The sequence below is a fragment of the Hemicordylus capensis genome, chromosome 2 (genome assembly GCF_027244095.1).
Source record: "Hemicordylus capensis ecotype Gifberg chromosome 2, rHemCap1.1.pri, whole genome shotgun sequence".
In the NCBI taxonomy this organism is placed as follows: Eukaryota; Metazoa; Chordata; class Lepidosauria; order Squamata; family Cordylidae; genus Hemicordylus; species Hemicordylus capensis.
The window spans coordinates 413,473,750-413,493,230 of record NC_069658.1 but is presented as its reverse complement, the minus strand read 5'-3'; the positions used below and the strand labels follow the sequence as shown (position 1 = coordinate 413,493,230).

General features: G+C 43.3%; 1 protein-coding gene across 2 annotated transcripts in view; it reads right to left on the bottom strand.

The window, feature by feature from the left end:
* The window catches only part of SMURF2 (SMAD specific E3 ubiquitin protein ligase 2), a 151,738-nt gene extending 149,243 nt beyond the window's left edge, over positions 1-2,495 (bottom strand). The window contains exon 1 of one of the 2 annotated variants that reach the window (XM_053296429.1): positions 2,020-2,495. In XM_053296429.1, the coding sequence (XP_053152404.1) occupies positions 2,020-2,071 (52 nt within the window). In that variant the 5' untranslated portion in view covers positions 2,072-2,495. The remainder of the gene's footprint in view (positions 1-2,019) is intronic. The other variant, XM_053296431.1, reaches the window with a different exon arrangement.
* Between the last annotated feature and the right edge of the window lie 16,986 nt (positions 2,496-19,481).

The following is a 19,481-nucleotide window of genomic DNA, read 5'->3' as shown; positions in this document are numbered from 1 at the left end:
TGTATGGAAATCAACAATGTTTCACAAGGGGTCACTACAAAAGAAGAATCCTAACACATAAGGTGGAAATGGAAAAAAATTGAAGAGTAGAAGCCAAAGACACCTGCCTAAACACACTTCCCCCTGAAAGGCATCAGCAGGTTTTCAAAGTGTAAAAGCAAGTTTTCGCTCTGCAATGCTGTACAGCAGCAAGAAACAGAACCACAACTATTCCACATGCCAGTCCAGTCCACTTGTTCCAAGAGTCTCTTTCTAAAAAGCCACCACTCAGGGCCTAGAATCCTATAAGCAAACTCACAGTGTGTTAGTCCAAATGTGTTCAACAGCATAATGTAAACAATTCCAAAGACTATATAATCTTGTTATTGCAACGATTTGGTCAAATGAAACAGAGAATGGTTTTCTATTAGTTATTAGAATTTACAAACTCACAGCATTTAATAAATTCTGTGCATTTATTCACAGTTAAAGTGGAAGCACATCCTGAAATTGAAATATTTTAAACATGCAAAAACTATACTGACATTTTAAAACCTGTCCTCAAATAAAGTAACATTTTAAAGTGTCTAACAATTCTGAGTTTATACTGTACACTTGTTCCCCCCCCCGCACAAGACTGCAATCCCACAGAAGTAAACTGCACTGAAAACATGAAGAAGATTGTATTGTTTATATATAATGTTAAGCAAAAGTAAACAGCAATATTTACCTAGATCCATCTAGATATACATTTTTCAAAACTGTGTATTTCTATATTTCAGACACAAACTGATATAAACGGTTAGCTTTTTTTCATACCTAAAGGATTGTCCTTTTACTCTACTGCATGAGGAATGATAGCAAGATAACCTCACACCACCTTCACTACGGAAGTTGATTCAAGCAGGGCAGCACAGCAGACCAAAACAAAGGGTACAAAGAGGCTGACACTGATTCAAGTTTACGCTCAAAGGAAGGAGGAGACAAACCATATGAGGGGCTTATCAGCTTTGCAACTTTCACCGACCCTCAGCGGCTCAACTCTCCAATCTCGCAAAAGTTCAACGTTTTTACGTCAAACGTATTATGAACTTGGTTTGGGTAGATTTAATGAATTCACCCAGATGCCTAAAAATATCAGCGGGCTGAACACTGCAGCAAGAACTCGACTCACACACAATACAATGCTCACTCTAGAGCTTCGTGTTGACTTTCATGGGAGCGTTCAACATTTGCTCCTTCAGGTCGTCGATTTGTCCTTTCATCTAGAACTTCACCCGAAATATGTTTCTTCCCATGGCGCGCGTGCAAACACCCCTCGGCGACCCTCCCCTGTTGCCGAGACCGGTGTGGGCTGGGGTGGGGGTGGGTGGGAGAGTTTACTTTTTCTCCTGAGGCCTGGAAGCTTCCGAAAGAGCCCTTCTTCAGACCACAGGTTCAATCTCAAATCCACATGGAGGAGGAAGCCGCTCGCTTGCTCCTTCCTTCCCACCCAGTCGAGGCTCGCCGGCTTCGGCTGGGGCGCTCCTCCAGTTTCTCTTTGGACAGACTCGGCTCCGAAATGCTCCCTGATCCTGGGCCCAGCCAGGGCTTCAGCACTCGTCGCCGCCCCCCGTTTCGCCATTCAGTGCCTACCAATCTGCCCCAGCCCCACCACAACTTCCTCGCCATCCACACAAGCGCTCCACCGCGGCGCCCCTTCCCCAAATGCCTCTTCCAAGACGAAGACTCCCTCCTGGCCCTCAACACTCTCTTTCTTCACACCATATATTGATGGCCCACGCATTTCTCCTCCACCACCCCCCCCACCGACACACACAAAAGCAAACGAGAAGGGGGCTCCTTCCCCCACCCCCACCCCGCCTTTCTTCTCGGTCTGCTTTCTAGAAGCCAACCCGTTTCCCCAGAGATCCCCAGGCGAACAAGGCCCCACGCCGCCGCCGCCGCCGCCTCCCCGCTCCTGCTTCCCGGGGGGCTGCCTTGTGCCCCGTGTGGGTGTGCAGTCGGGGGGAGTGGGGTGTCCCCCTCACCCCTCCTCACCTGTCAGTCGCAGCTTGACGGGCCCGTTCCTCCGGGCCCCTGGGTTGGACATGACACCGTGGAGGAGACTCCGAGAGCTCGGCGGCGCTGCCTCCTTCCCCGGGGCCCTCCCTGCCAGGGGGAGGGGGAGGGAGGCAGTGGGCAGGGAGAGAAGCGGGGAAGGAACCCACGAATGGAGACGGGCAGGAGGACGCGGCGGCGGCGGCGGCTCAGAGCAAGAGTAGCAGCGGCGGCGGCGGCCGCCGAAAGAAGAAAAGCCCGGATGTGCCCAGCGTCGCCATGAGCTGGGCTAGCGTAGACGAGGAGGAGGAGGAGACGCGGCCGCCTTTCCTTCCGCCCCCTGCCCGAGGCTCAGGCGGCGAGCACAACAAAGCAGGAGGAGAGAGGAGACGGCGAAAGCGCGCTGACCACCTGAGGGGGGAGCCCGCGCGTGGGTGTGTGGTTAACACGAGGGTTTCGCGGCTCCCCCTGCTCGTGGTGGTGGTGGTGGCCCTTCGCGGTAAGAGGCCGCCCGCCCGCCGGCACCCTCGGATCAGTTCTTCTTACGTCTCCTCCTCCTCCTCGTGGAGATCAATTCTTTTTATAAGAAAGAAAGAAAAAGAGGCCTCTTCAAGGTGGCCGTATAGGATATGCCCTCGTATCCAGGCTCGCCGGATGTCCCTAATATTCAAGAGTGTGTCCCCCTCGTTTCAGATCCTTCCGATACTACCAAATTGGAGATCATGGATGTGCCTTCTACATGCTCGCTTGCTTGATGACTTCTGAGATACATTTACCACATCTGTCTCATACAACGGGATAGCCATTCTCTCTCTCTCTCTCTCTCTCTCTCTCAGACACCCTGATGATTCAGTACCTGGGAAGTGAGGACTATGGGTCTCTCTTTTTCACCCTAACTGGGCTGACAGAGATACTTACCTTAATTGCAATGCGATACATGCGTTTTTACAATATCTATTGAGAGTGCATATAGCGGATGGGCTCACACAGGCCTTGCCAAATCCAGAAACTGAGAACCAGGTAATCCCAATCCATCCCCCCAAAATTCTATTGACTTTCTCCATCCAACTTCAACACTTGGTTCCAAGTGGATAAAGAAAGCTGATATAATCTGTGGACAGAGATGCTCTTACCCCTGGACTTTGGGGCTGAGGTCTAGGGCTTCCACAGCCCCTGGGGGCCCCCAAATCCTCTTTAGTCTCACCTGGGTGGTGTGGCCATCCGGCTGAGCATGATGATGCTTAATTTGCAGGGGAGGGAGGCCTCCAAAGGCCTTTAGGTCCAGGCTCCAAAATTACTTAGGTACATAGGAACATAGGAAACTGCCATATACTGAGTCAGACCATTGGTCTATCTAGCTCAGTATTGTCTTCACAGACTGGCAGCAGCTTCTCCAAGGTTGCAGGCAGGAATCTCTCTCAGCCCTATCTTGGAGAAGCCAGGGAGGGAACTTGAAACCTTCTGCTCTTTCCAGAGCGGCTTCATCCCCTGAGGGGAATATCTTACAGTGCTCACACTTCTAGTCTCCCATTCATATGCAACCAGGGCAGACCCTGCTTAGCTAAGGCGACAAGTCATGCTTGCTGCCACAAGACCAGCTCTCCTCTCCAAGTGCACCTTTGTCTGTGGAGAATGAGTGAGGAATTGCCAGTTGGCAGTTTCTGATAATATGCCCACTGAGAGCATGTTTTGATTCCCAGCTTCTGAACTTTGGCAGCAATCATGTGAACCCACCCAGAGTTACAGGAAGTTGCAGTACTAAGGTTGCCATCCTTAACACACTACGTTCTCATGATCCACACCATCAGAGGTTAACCACAATAAGCAAGCTGAGCATGTTCCCACAAAGCATGACATGAAAATTTGTGATTTAGCACCAGTCGTAGTCCTGCCACTGCTGTTAACTAGGATTAAACTACAATCTGACAACCCATTGTAGTTTTATCTTAGTTAACTACAGTGGCAGGACTACAATCTGAAGTGCAGGTTCTAATGTCACGCTTCTCAGGTGCGCACCTGGCTCACTGATCATAGTTAACCCTTTAACTATGATTGTTTAGGACACAAGACTATAAACACAGCCTTCATAGGAAATAAATCCCATTGAACACAATGGGATTTATTTCTGAGTAATCAAGTTCCCAATTTAAGGTCAGGGAGTGGTTGAGGATGCCAACATGAGGAAACCTGTACAAACCATTTAGCCAGCACTTTAGATGAAGCTGTTCATATAACCTTTGAAAATATATTCATAAGAGCACAGATCAATAACATCCATATGTCTGGAAACTAATTTCATGCTCTAGCTTTCGTAATCTAATTCTCATTTTACACTTCAGTTGAACTAAATCTGGCCCAGAGTCACCCAGTGAGTTTCATGGTTGAATGGGTATTCAAACTCGGGTCTTCCTGGTCCTCATCCAATACTCTAACCACTACACTATGCTGGACCAATGGCCTGGTTCAGTTTAAAGCCATTTCTATGTTCACAAGTTTCTTCCCTGCCAAGGATGTGACTTTTTAGTCAGTAACCCATGTATCCCACATGTACAGATCAATGTCACCATTCATTCTTTCAGTTTCACTCATAAAGTTAGGCTTTTAAGCTATCCGTGCTGTGGGGCAATGCAGAAAAAACTACTATTTCCCTCATATGTATCCTCCATTAGAGCTCGTCAACTTTCTGCCCCATTTACATACAAAGCAGAGAGTAGGGTCTAATTTTTATATTAAAGGGGGAAACAGAGGTGAGAGGAGCTGAACATTCCTCTTTCTTACCTCTCTGTCATCTGTTGCCCTGAATACTATCCTCCCAAGCTGTTATCATATTAGAGCCTAATAACTAGTAGTAGGTGTGTTCCATTTCTATGGGCAGGTTCACATGATGGAAAAGACCTCCAGTAAACATTAAATGCCAGATTTGCATGGTGTGTGCACTCCCAATTTCCAGTCATGTTAATATATAATTTTTTGGCGATGTTGGGTTGGCACTGCACCAAACCAATATTTACCTGGGATTCGTAATCTTAGACCTGATCTACGGCTAAATACTGGGTTGACGCATTGCCATCCCCACATGGCCAACAATTTCTGGGTTCACACATGACTGGAAATTGGGAGCTCACTCACTGCACTAATCTGGCATTTAACATCATTAACCAGATATCTTTTCCATTGTATGAACCCATCCTATGTAAAGCACAGATTAATACAAGTTTGTACATACTGTAGGTGCAGTCTCTGTACCTATGTGTATATTAACCTGTCAGTTTAGGTGGGTTAACTTCACACATCTGACAATGTAGACCCTAGCCCACAAAATCTTATGCCACAATGAATGTGTTAATCTTTAAAGTGCCAAACAGGGCTCCTTACTTTGTTTTGCTACCCTACAGTTACCACCACCACCGTGATTTATAAAATAGTGCAATAATGCAAATATAGAAAAGTGTCCATTATCCATGTCTCACTTTTTAAAACTCCCAGTTATCTACATCCACTGTGCTTACTCCAATTTGTGTCATTTAAATCCCATTTAGCTAGCACCACAACTTAGCCAAATATCTGTACAAATTGGTTTAATAATCTCTAAGACATGCACATTAAGCTGTAATGTAATGTCTTTTAAAGGCATTTGTTCTTCACTTTTGGTAGAGCTTCATTTTAAAATTAACTTACAATTCAGAAGCAATCAAAATTTATTGCTCTTTATTTAGTAATGTTTTGCGTTAAATAAATTTGAACACATTTTTAATTCTTCAATATTCTGCCATTGCTCAGGGGAATTACATTCCATTTCCATCTCCATTCTGAATTAATGAACTATAATTTTGACTGTTGTTTTTGTTTCTCTGTACATTCCTTCTAGATATTTGGGAGTTGTTCAAAATTGTTTGGATGATATCTTAATCCCCTGTCACTGTGACCCTTAATAAAACCATTATGTACTCTTTCAGATAAAAACCCAAAAAAGTTAATAACAAGCATGTCCACCCTTCCCCATATGTCACAGGACAGCTTGATCAGAGGGTCTGGCAGGCTAGTTGTCTGGAATACATTATTATTACTTATCCAGTATGAGATGGCATGTGACTAACTGCAAGGTTGCATTATTTATATGCTGTTGCTGTTTTGCATATTTGGATATTCACATCATCCACACTGATGCCCTCAAACCACTTATTCTGGAGTCACCCTATTTAAAATTAACAATGGTTTAAGAATGTTGCCACAGGTGCACAAGCTTCCATTTCAGTGTGAAGCAACTGGACAGTATGAACTAGAAGAACCTGACAAATTGTTTCAGAAAAGTGTTATATTATTAGCTACGAGACTAACATGTGCCAAAAAATGTTCCGCATGCACAATGAGGGAGGGGAGATTTTTGCCAGTCTCTCATTCCTTTTGCAGGCTACTGTGCTACTGAAAAATATATACCTGAGGGCCATGGGTATTCAAGTATTCAAAAACAATCAGCTAATTTTAATCCTTTGCTCTTAAAAAAAACAAAAAACAGCTACTTTGTTGCAGTAGCAGTTAATTTTGCAAACCATTGGTCTTAATAGGTCTTCTTCACATAAGCCAAAGGGTCATATATTCTACTCTCAGGAGAGTAGAAAAAGGTAGAACACAGTGATCCCAACCCATCCACCTTGCAGATAGGTAAAACTAAAAGTATACCTGCATCCACTCAGTCCAAATTCTCACTGTCTAACATCCTCAGTCTATAGTCATGTGCCCCAGACAAGGTAATGTTTAATCGACTGTAAATAAAGAGCTATATCATCTGCCAAACATTAGCAGAAACTTCTCATATTACAAGAATAGCAAAAACACATTTGTCAACTACTGCATGTGTTTCCTGTAATATGTGAAAACCACACTTAGCTTTTCTTACATCATGTCTGCAATAGTGTACCCAAGTCATATACCCGGAGTAAAAAATGGGTGAATATGAATCTCACATATTACTAGTAATGCCAGGGATACATGCAATATATGGATATGTAACTGTCTCTATAAGTTGTGGACTAGATCTATGATGATGAAAATCAATGTTGAATTTGTTTGCCTATCACGGCACTAAGGCAAATCCCTGGAGAAGCCAAGCATGTCTTTATATTCAGCTTGATATGTCAGCTTGATATGTCTTGCAATCAGTTCAACTTTTTATAAGGATACATCATCCTGAATTATTTAAAGCCAAATTAAATCCAGTCTGTTACAAATTTAAGTGCCAATATTATGGCCCATTATTTTAATAAAGAAAAGTGCATAAAAGAAATGGCAGCTGGTTTGCAAATATTTCTGTGGGAGTAAGTAAAACTCAATAGCACAGTCCATTCACTTGCTTATTACATATTTTTTTTAATAATTTAAATAACATTTCAAAAGGTGATATTAGTTTTGCTTCTAATAATGACTAAGGGAACTACCCATTCATTAAGTGCAATCCAGTTCAAGAAAAGTGTTTGAAGTTATGTTAAACAAACTATTTAGTATTCTGTCTTTTAAGACCAATTCCCAGTAAATTTTATTTATGTGCCCAAAATGAAATCTGTAGTACCAGAGGACTGGATTTTGTTATTCAGAAGTTACATAAATGTAAAGTTTTTAATCTAAAAGTACTTTTTAAGATACATTCACAGAGAGCAGATCAATAAAATCCTCCAGGTTTTTGGAAAGTAATTTAATGAAATCTAAATTATTTCCAGATTATTGAACAAACCAAGTATATTTTAAAGAACATTCAATGTGTGTCTGAAAGTTCAAAAATTCAGAGTGTTTGAGTATAGCCACAGATGCTTGCATTTATTTTTCTCTATACATCATATTGGTTAGTGTTTGTACTGTGCTGATGACTGCTTCCTCCTACTAAGTTAAAAACAAATATGTTTTACCAGGAGGAGCATTGAGGTTTTAACAAAAAGCTGTTACATTCTAACCAATGCTTTCTAAAGTTATTATGGATAGAAGATAGTTTTCCTTGCAAATGCAGTCTGCAACTAACCTCTTCAATTTATGAGCATAGAGAATGGGGACATCTTTTCTATGATTTCATGCTGTGAACTCCATTACGATTACAGCAGAGTAAGGCCCACTCCAAACTACATGTTTAAATGTGCATTTAAAACCTCACAGGAGGGACAAGAGGCTGGAGATGCAATTAGAAGTGGGGAACCAGCAGGCAGGGAAAATGTGAACTTCCCTTCTTGCTTCACTGGTTCTAGTTGCCTCTGCTAAGAACGGCGAGCCATCAGGCTATCATTACAAGTATCTGCATATTGTGTCTAGTTTGAGACTAAAGATAGGCATATACCCTAGGCAAAAAGTAAGGGAAGCAATTTGGTGTTTCAAGGTAGTCAGAGAAAGTCTGGCCAAATGTTTGCTATCCTGCAAAGTACTGAAGTTTCTCCAGCAGCATCCCCTCATGCAGGGAATGTCTTATTAATCTGTTCCCTACATTCAGAAGTCAACACGGCTAGAAAATAAAAGCTATAAGGGCTTGCTGCAAGCTTACAACTTTCTCACAGATTAAAATATTAGCAAAACTCTGGCCCCATTTGAACATAACGCCAAACCAGAGCTAAACATGCCAGAGGTTGGGGTTTGTTACAGTCTGAAAGCATGAAGCCCCAGTTTCGTCAGCCAACCACGGCTGTGTTTCTGCTCCAAAATCTGAATTTTAATCCTCAGTTTGTAGTGAGTTTTGCTGCTGAAACCTGAGGTTAGAAGGCAGCATTGTGTCATCTGAATTCTGTTGCCGCTATAACCTAGGTTTCATGTGCAAGCTCCTCCTGCCACCATAGAGAGGCTGGCTCAGAGCAACCCATAAATGCTTCAGTTCCGGGGGGCAGGCTAGAACTGTGTTTCTCACTAGAACCTCTTGGACTGATGCCCCACCCTCTACCGTTTGTTTGCTACTCCTTCCGCTGCTTGTCAACAGGGATGGTGTGTCTCTGCAGTTCCTGCATTTAAAGGGACGGAACAGTACTGGGGAAAGCACACTTTAAAGAAAATGAGAATATACACACATGCAAGGAGCCCTTTAATTGACCTAACACCCAATCTAGCCCAATTCCTGGGGCTCTCAGTTGTTATAAATGGAGTGTGGTTTATTTGGTCTTAATGTTTGGCCGTCACTGGGCCTGAGAGGGATGTTGCCGAGGGACCCTTCCCAGGGCTTTGGTGGAACTGCCAACTGGGCCGGGCAGTAAAAGCCCTCCAGCCCACATGCGTGTCTCTATGGCCAGGTACTCTCATGAGGGAGTGGGCCGCCCTGGAGCGGGATCCATCTTTGTTGCAGAAGAAGAATCTCATGTGTGATTTAATTCTGCCCTAGAATTAGAACTGTCTGATGGGCAGTTCTTCTCATGATGTTTGGCTGAGACCAAGCATGCTTGCATCCAGAGGAAGGGGCTAGGCCCCCTTCGCCTACCAACTTGTCCGAAAAATAGAATACTACCAAAAATCCTAAGTAATCTCGACCTACCCATCCATCTATAAGCACTCATACATGGGATAGGGATGGGCATCTAGGGGGAGGAAAACATAGAAATCCCCAGAGAAATAGGAGGGGGAGGTGCCATGTGTCTCCTGACGTATCTGCTGGAGAATGGGCTGGTGTGAGTGTGTCATGAACGGCCATTGCCAGTAACAAACTCATTCTGCAAACATATGATAAAAAGTTGAGGGAACGCTTGTGCCATCTGACTTTAACCAGTACAAGTGGGAAGAGAGGGACCGAATCTTCTCTTCCTTGCAGAGGGAAGAGTGGGGACACAAGTCCCTTCCTCCCTAACTGTGGAAGACAGTGGTGCGACTGGAGTGAGGAAATGATTAAAATGTCTTTGCCCTGCCAAGGGCAGCCAAACACTGCTGGAAAGGCACAATCGCTTTGAGCACACCCCCTCTAAAATAATGGCCAATGGTTAGGGATGTTAATGGAACTGCCTCGGGGTGATTGTTAAACACCCCAACATTGCACTTCGACTTTGTGTGGGTAAATTAGCTTAGAGTGGAGCAGTGAGAATAAATTTAATGCAAAGTGTTGGTTACAGGAAAATGATTGGCTGAGAGAGAGATGTTCAAAAACAGAGAAGGTTTTATTTGGGTATAAGGAGTACAATGAAATAAGAAAGTCATTAAAAACAAGATTATTACTAAAAATATATTACAAGACTAACCATACAACTGCTAAGAGGAAAATTAACTTAATGTCAGAATCAAAGTAGCTTCTAAGCTGGCCAGAGAAAGGAGGCTCAGAGAAACCGGCTCTTGGATTTAAGAGAGAAGAAACAAAGATAGAGGAAGCCCAGATTGGGACACAGCAGTTCTCATACAGCCTCATTTCTTCCTTCAGTAGCGGTTGGACCCTCATGGCTTGGGAACAACCAAAGGACCTCTTTCCTCTGGGGTGGATTGGGGAGCAGCACGAAGCGAAGAATAAAGGGAGTTAGATAGCAGGGATGGCTCCAAAGGGCGTCTGATCTTACAAAGCCAGCTCCAAGTGTTAGTGAGGAGGGCATGCAGATCGAGTCTGGCAAGGGGACTGATCTAGGGCCTGGAAGCCAGGGTGGCCCACAGAGCGAGACACAGCTAACTGGGATAGCAAATATCAGCTGCAGCATCCAAGTAACAGGTAACTCCACAAAGCGGTAACCAAGTTGGTAGCACTGAGACCAAGGGAGCACAATGGCTCAAGAATCCAGGGGCAGATAAAGCCAAAAACGTGTCCTATGGGGACATTCCAATCGACCTTCTTTCTTGGCTAGGGCCCTTCTGGGGAATCTCAAAAGATCCCATTGTTTGTCTGTTGTGCTACACTATAACACAATGCGTGAACAGGTTAATGCAAATGGAGTGATTGGACATGCAAACATGGGAACTCTTTTCAGTGGAAATACCTAGTAAACTAATCAGCATTTTAATGGGTGCATCTCTGAGTTCCTATCGCCCACTCTAGTCTTCTTTTGCTAAGGAGGGAATGCACATTCGCAGAGATTTATCTGACTTCTCCCTGAGGTAATTGGTTTTTAGCTTGTTTGAGGCATCTATGGAGGGGAGGTAAACCAAAGGAGGGTCAATCATGCAGACAGACCTTGAAAGGAGAGTTAATTGTTGCGAGTTAACTTCGGGAGTCTACTCAAGTGTCCCAGCCTGGGGAAGGCGCGAGGCGAGCTCCCTTTCAATTTGGCTCTTTCACAGCTGCTAAATCTAGGGGTAACTGTCCCACTGCTGACTGAGTGACTGTTCCTCAATATGCCAATGAATGGAGCGCTCACAATGCTGTGAGGCTCCTGAGCATGTCAAAAGTGAGACCCATATGCCTGCAGTCTCAAACATAAGCAGAGAGGCTTCTGGAAGCTGGCAGAAAAGCAGTGCTAGCAACAGGGATGTGCACAAACCGGTTTGGCGCCTCCTTAGGGAAGTCCTTAGGGCATCCACAGCCAAACCATTTCTGCGGGGTGGTTAAAAAGCAAATAAGCAGGTCCTTACCTGCTCCTGCATGCACACACACACTTTTCCAGGCATGGTGCTCACTCTACAAAAGGCCGCATGCAGTGGGGCGCTGCTCTCTGAAGCCTGCACATGGCATCGACACACATGGCCCATGTGCATGCCAACACCGTGCACAGGCTGCAGGAAGTTGTGCTGCAGCCATGCACTGCCTTTTGTAGAGCAAGTGCCGCGGCCAGAAAAGTGGGGGGGGGCCCTGCAGGAGCAGGTAAGGACCTGCTTACCTGCTTTTTAACCAAACTGCTCCCTGCCCCACCTGAGCCCGTCCTGCCTGAGCCCGTTCAGGCTCATTGCTGCCAATAGTTGCAGCTTCGCCAGCAAGCAGATGCCTTGCACAGTGTCCAGCGACACGAGCAGAACAGATCTTGCTGGGATTCAGCCTGGGAGGACAAGGAAGAGGGAGGGGTTCCTCTGCCCGGAAACTGGAGGTGGCCAAATTGCAATTAGTCCATTGTCTGTGGCAGGGTTTCTTAACCTTGGGCCCCCAGATGTTGTTGGACTACAACTCCCAGACTCCCCAGCCACAAAGGCTATGTCTGGGGATTCCGGGAGTTGTAGTCCAACAACATCTAGGGGCCCAAGGTTAAGAAACCCTGGTCTGTGGCATGATTCCCGGTACTTTCACAAATTAACCACAGTTTCGTCTACCCGAGGTTTCCTGTCCGAATGGGGCCTCAGACTTAGGCAACAGGTTGGTGTCCTCAGGGCTGGGTTCACCAAACTAAGGTAGAGTCATTTCAAACATCAGATTTTGGGGGAGATTTAAAACATACTAATCGACTGAGGGATGTTGTTTACAAGCATTGGTATCTGGATGTACCTAAGTGCAAAAACGGCCACAGGTTTGCATGCAGGGGTGTAACTATAATAGGGCAAGGGGAGATAGTTGTCTGGGGGCCCACTGCCTTGGGGGGGCCCCCCAGAGGCAAGTCACATGACTGACTCCCTCAGCTGCGCAGCTGCCCGGGCTTCCTTCAGTTGTATTCATCCTCCGAAATTGATGTGAGTGTTAAGACCTGGAGCTACCAAAACAGCATGTCTTTTTCTAGTACCATTCAATGACTTTCATCGTCCACAACTTACAAAACCTTTTAAAAAATAATTTAGGATGATGTTCTATTGTGGTACATAGGTTATATACATACATACATAACAATGCTATTTTGTCACCACTGTTCAGCCTCATTCAATATTTTTTTACTTCATGAGCTGAGCTTCGGGGCGGGGGTGGGGGATGCATTTTAAAATCTTGTCTCTGGGCCCACTCCAACCTTCCTCCGCCCCTTTTTGCATACAAATGACAACGGAAGCAAGAAGATATCATGGTGCTAACCAATGGAGGGCCACCGCCCAATGAACAAATGGAACTTTGGATAGGGTGTTCAAATGTGGGAATTGCAATCATGAGGAGAACTAGAAAACTAAACTTGCATTTTTTTTGCCTAACAAATGTTTCTACAACAAGGGTTGGCAGAAGGTAAAACACAGACAAGCAGCAGACTCCTCACCAATTTCTGGTGGATCACCTAGTGAGGAAGAGAGTGAGAGAAATAGGACGACTTTCTCTCTGCAAGGGAGGGAGGAAGAGGGGAGGAGGGAAGAAGTTGGCAGGAGGTGCCTTCTCTACAGGAATGGATGGAGTGAGTGGGAGGGTAAGGAAGGAAAGAAAGAGAGGTTCTACTTTCTTGGGTGTGATGTTGTGTTTTGTACCTGCTTCCCTTGTAAACCCAAAGTAACCTTATGCTAGTTTAACTAAGACTTTATTAAGAAACAACTCTGTTTTCTCCTTCTCTTTTCCCTTCCTTTTCTTTCTAACTCCACCCCTCACACTACAGGACACACACACACCCCCGGGACAAACTTCTAAAATAACAAAACATAAAATATTACTATTTATATACAAATATACAACATGTTATTTTGGAGTTATTGAGATGAGTATTGAGTGTTAAAAATCTATTGAGAACAATAACTGTTAAAACACAACATTCAGATTCTTTTTTCTGAAAAATAGAAAGAACATTAAATTTCCTTTGAGCATATTCTGCTGTAAAAAATGATGCATTCAGCCAATTAAATGGCAAGATTGTTCATGCAAAATTTGGTATCTATAGGTAACTGGGAAGTAATATATTGAGAATTTCTTCAGAGAGCTAAGTTTTCACCAAGCATATTCCGGTGCAAAAAGTAGTGTATTCAGCTAATTTAAGTGAATGAAACTAGCTGGGTGACTCTGGCCCAGTCACTTTTCTCTCAGCCTAACATACTTCACAGGGTTGTTGTCAAAGGGGAACTCAAGTATGTAGTACACCGCTCTGGGCTCCTTGGAGGAAGAGCGGGATATAAATGTAATAATAATAATAATAATAATAATAATAATAATAATAATAATAATAATAATAATAATAATAGTATCCAGGGAAGATACACTGGAACATCTGCAAACAATACAAGCTACCTGTAGCCAAAAATTGGTGGGACCATAAAATTGAAAAAGTTGTAGAAATCCCAGTGATAATTGGCGCCCTAGGTGCAATTCCAAAACAACTTGAAGAGCACCTCAACACCATAGGGGCCACAGAAATCACCATCAGCCAATTACAAAAAGCAACTTTACTGGAAACAGCCTATATTTTGTGACGATATCTATAACAACAGCAACAACATTGATATGAAAATTCAGCCATCCCAGGTCCTTGGGAAGGACTCGATGTCTGGATAAAACAAATCAGTCAATAACACCTGTCTGACTGAGTAAACAACAACAATAATCATAATAATAAGGGAGGGAGGGAGGGAGAGGGAGAGAGAGGGAGGGAGGGAGGGAGAGAGAGAGAGAGAGGAGGAGGAGGAGGAGGAGGAGGAGGAAGACAGGAAGCAGCACAAGGGGGTGCAAGGCAGGCATAAGGCAACAGAATGTAGTGCAGGGTTCTGTTCGGTCCCCGAAAGTCCAGCAGAATAAAATCTGGTCCACCATCCAATTGAGTTTGACACCCCTGACCTAGTGGCTATCTGTAGCTGGAATTTTTGTGGACTGAAGCACCCGCATCTTAGTCCTGTCCTGTAGGAGCATCTTTTGCCATTGCCACATGCTGCATCAGGCAGCTTTGTGGTTGTACACTCTTTTTATTTTACTTTGGCTAACAGGTGGAATGTTTGACGAGATGGCCAGAGCTATAAGCTAGAGGCTCCTATACCCTCATGCCAGTTTCCCATTTTAGAGGCAGGAAGCAGAACAGACTTGTGGTGAATAGGCTCTATATGTACTATCCTTCTGATGTCTTCAAAATACAATTAGATAACATCAGGCAGGAAAAGCTCATCATTGGCTAATAGCCATTATACCCCCAAACAAATCCTTCACATTAGAGGCAGGATACCTCTGATTATTGGATTCACAGCATCATCACAAGGCTCAGTTGTGGGCTTTCCCAGAGTCATCTGACTGGTCACAGTGAGGCACACAGCTAGAGTATTCCATGGACTGCTTCAGCAAGACAGTTCTTATGTTCTTAAGGAAGAGCACATACTTAGATTTATGCATATTAGTTATGCCTTAACTCTGTGAGCAGATCTTATGTATGCACACTTGATTTGTCAACATCATCTTTATTTCAGCCTCCGATCCACTTCACAGTCTTGTACACACAAATGTAGTAAAATTACAAATATGGTAAGGAGCATACAGGCTTTGTCCAATGCAATCCTTATTTATCCTTAATTAGCTCACATCATATTTTGCATACTGCAGCACAGATATTTGCAGCATCATATGTGACTCCTGAATATTTATCAGAAAAAAGACAAATTAAATAAAATGAATCCAAATGTCCCAGAAAACTTACTAATAGGGGAGTAATTAAGGACTGTCTTAGATCATGATAAAATGGGCCACAAAGTAAAACATGCCCTAACAATTTGTAAGTGATGGGCCACTGGAGTTCTAGTGAAAAAGGGAAAAAACAGACCACACAAGCCTGGAGTCAGCAACACACCTATGAGATGTCTCTTGTACTGCAAGCAGTGCTCTAATGGTATCTGTCCTCCCTCATTTGGAGAGGATGAAATGTCTGGTGGTTCTACAAGATAATCATCTTCCCCCTCCATGAAAGAATGCAGTGGAAATGCTGTGACTAGTAACACACAGGGTGTTTTCCATCTTTACCTTCAACATCCCCCCCCACCTATCATTTACCCTTTGATTACCCTTTGATCAGTCCTTAAATTCATATTGCTCAGGGTCTCAAAGATGTTTGAAGAATATTTTGCGACTCAGAGTTAAGTGGTTAATAAAAAGTAGCTGTGCACGTTTTATGGAGTGGATTTTGTGATGTGAGCGTGCAAGTATTAGCATTACATTCTATCGAGCGATCACTGTTTCACTCAAGGCTGATATCACCAAGCAACAAATCCTTTCAAGATGAGGTAAAGAGCACAGTCCCGGAGGGAAGGGAGTGCCTTGCATCACCCAACAGCTCACTTTTTGGATGATAGCAACACTGACAAGCTCAAAAGGGAGTTCCTTCCAGTCATCCTTCTGCCGCCAATAGTGATTGCGCATGGGTCTCTCAAGGGTGGAAGGGAATGTGTAAATAAAGGAGAAATGAAGGAATCCGTAAGCGTCTGTTGCAGGATAAAAATGATGGTCCTAAGAGACATATGACTGAAGCATAGAATTCCCTGTGAGATGATAGAACTCCTTAAGGACTGCACTTTGGAGGGGGAACAGTAAACAAACAAGAAATAAATAACAATTCTTCTAAGTCATCACACTACACACAGCAGGACTTTGGTTCTTGGTTTCCACAGAACATAGGAGGGGGAAATGCTGCTCACACGCAGATGCTGACTGAATTTAGTGCTCTTGACACTGGAATGCATAAGCACATATCAGGTCCTATATTCTGTTAGAGGAGTTTATCACACTAAAAGAGTGGGACTTCTCTAGGCAAATGGAAGAGGGTGCTGAAGTATTCGAGGCATGGGAACTTTAACATTCAGGGGACATGCAGTTGGTATTTCTGAAGAGGTCAATGTCACTTTTCCTCTAACAGCAATTAGAAATGCTGCCCGGTTGCTCCACCCTATTCATCACTCTAGTGCCAGAGCTATACTAGGCAGGCATACCTGGAACCTCAGAAAAGATGTTCTGAAGCTCAGGGCGCCTAAGATCATGGGCTGGTGTTGAAGCTGGGAGCTTGAGATGGGTGTTGGACTGGAGAACCTGGAACCTGGCAAAGCGAGAGCCTGAAGTGCATCAGCAGGCAAAAAGTACTCTTGCATTGACCTGGTACAGCCCAAAGGTCTTTCCAAAGGACTCTCAGATTTAGACCTGTTTCTGCTGATTGTAGATGGTATTTATTCTGATTTTATTTCTATACGTACATATGAATATATGAAGCTATCTTATACTGAGTCAGACAACTGGTCCATCTGGCTCAGTGTGGCCAGAAAGCTGTAACAGTTATTCTGACATGGTGAGGCAAATATTGACAGAAGAGGTCAAGATTCATGCTGTCTGGACAGTACATTTTACTTTCCCCACATCTAAATGAGGAAATGAATTAAAATCCTTACCCATCTGAAAGAATGCGACAAAATAGAGTTACAGACACCATTGCCCTTTTGAGGCAGGATGTGTCTTGGGAAATGATGCATCTTCAAAGGGAAATGACTGCAGCTGTAGCTACAGTAAAAAAAAAAAAGAAGAAGTGCAGCTGCCACACAACAGGATTTTCCAGGAGTTAGTCATCTCTCCAAGTCCAGCACTGTCATATTTGTAAACGATGCACAGATACTTCGGTCGTTAACTCTTTATGTATGTCATCAGAATAACTTTCAGGGCGATTATCTCCATAAAACACATTGCTAAGAAATGATGTAGATTATTAGGATAAGCAGACACATCTTTGAATTAATGGTTCTAAAGCAAAACGTCACTGGCTGATAGACAGAGCAAGGATGGGCCAGGGCAGCGAGAGAACAGCCGGACAGAACTTCCCAACTGCACTGGTGCAGCAGGGAAGTGGCAATTTTGGATGTCCTCTCCTTCCCCAGGAAGTCTTCTGTGCCACCCAAACATACGTTGCATAGCTCTTGGGTATTTTCAGGTGGGACAGAGTGCTTCCTGCTTATATCCCACTGCTTCTTTAGAAGTCCAGAGTAGCTTTTTGGAAGATATAGTAGTAGTCCATCATGCAGTCTGCATTTGCTTGTAGGCTCTACTCTCTACTGCTATCATACTGCATGGAACATGTGATTTCCCAGGACCAGATAATGCTAGTTGTGAGGAACATTGTCTTGATAAATAGATAACCACTGCATATTCCTTATGCAAAAAACTGTTCAGAAAAACCATTGGTACTTGAGATGATGCGATTTCTACTGACAGACCACCTGCACCATGTTTGCCAGATATAATAAGATATGATAGCTGCCAAAATAATATAGGACTGGGGAGGCCATGTCAATGTATCAGTGATTAAATGCATTTTGCAGACTCCCAATTTGTGCTGAGGATAGGAAGTTGGCAACAGCATATCACAAAATGACTTATCCATTCATCCCTTTTTCCTTTGTTAAGTGACCTGAAATGATGGGGTGTTTTTGGTTGGGGGGGTGGGTTGGTTGTTTTTTTTGTTTTTTGTTTTTGAATGAGCACTGACAAATGACAGTCGACACAGTTGTGTTTTGATTTTTCAAGTAATTTCCACTTTGGGGAAATGTGGTTGAAACTTTTAACCGTAAAATTAAGGTCAGGATGATGGATTGGAAGATCACTAGAATCCGTCTGCTGATTCAGATGTAGCTAGGGAAGGCAGGGAAAAAAGATTCCTAATACTGTCATATTTCTCTCTGTGTTTTATTGCACCATTACATCATATGATCTGTGTCTTTTATAGATACTAAGGTTTTGAAATAACATGAATGTAGATGTTGAAGGAATCAAAATGTTTAAATCTTTATGTTATTTTAAAACTTGGGGTGTATAAAGAATATAGGTTCAATGATGTAATGGTACAATAAAGCCAACTAAAACAAGAAATCTGAATGTTCTCCTCACTCCCAACTGCTGTAACCCACTCAGCAGTATCTTCACATAATATTAATGATGGATACCATATGAACTATGAAGTTGCTCCAGAACTGGTTTATTTTTTTTTCATTTCCCTGACCTTAATTCTATATCTAAAAATGCCAACAAGCTTTCCAAGTAGGGAAGCCATTAAAAAACAACAACCCACAATAACACAAACAACTCTTAGTCATCTGATGTTTTGAAAGGCTCAATGTTCATGATTTCAACTGTTATCCGGGGTCACTTAGCAAAGGAAAAGTGATAAATGGCCTGGTTGTCTCTTTTGTAATCATTGGGAAATCCAAGGTTGCCTTTTGCCCTAGAACATGGGCAATCCTAGAAGTACCAGTGAAAATGGCTCCACAGTTCTTCACTAGTGGTAATCTGGTGTTAAATCGTTTTAGTTTACACGTCTCTCATGTTTAGATAAAGATAGGGTTATTTTGTTTTATTGACTTATTTGTTATAACTTATTAACAACCTTTCCCAAACTCAAGGTGGTTTATAATCCCTGGCATTTCGAGACAGGACTGGGAAAAATCTCTGTCTGAAAAGTTGTAGAGCTGCTTCCTATCATTGCTGACCATACTGAGCCAGCTTCCTAAATTCATGTGCACATATAGAAATTAAAAAAAAATACTTTATTTACCCAAATCCAGTGTTTGTTTGTTTGTTTAGTGCATCTATTTATTTATCATGAGGTATGTATGTATCACATTTTTATACCACCTTATCCAGAGGTTCTGGTCAGTGCATAACAACAAAACAAAAAACTAACAATAATTTAAAACCATCAGGTTAAAACAATAGAAAAACAAATTTAAAACCAGTTTCAAACCATTTCAGAACAGTTTAAAACTTTTAA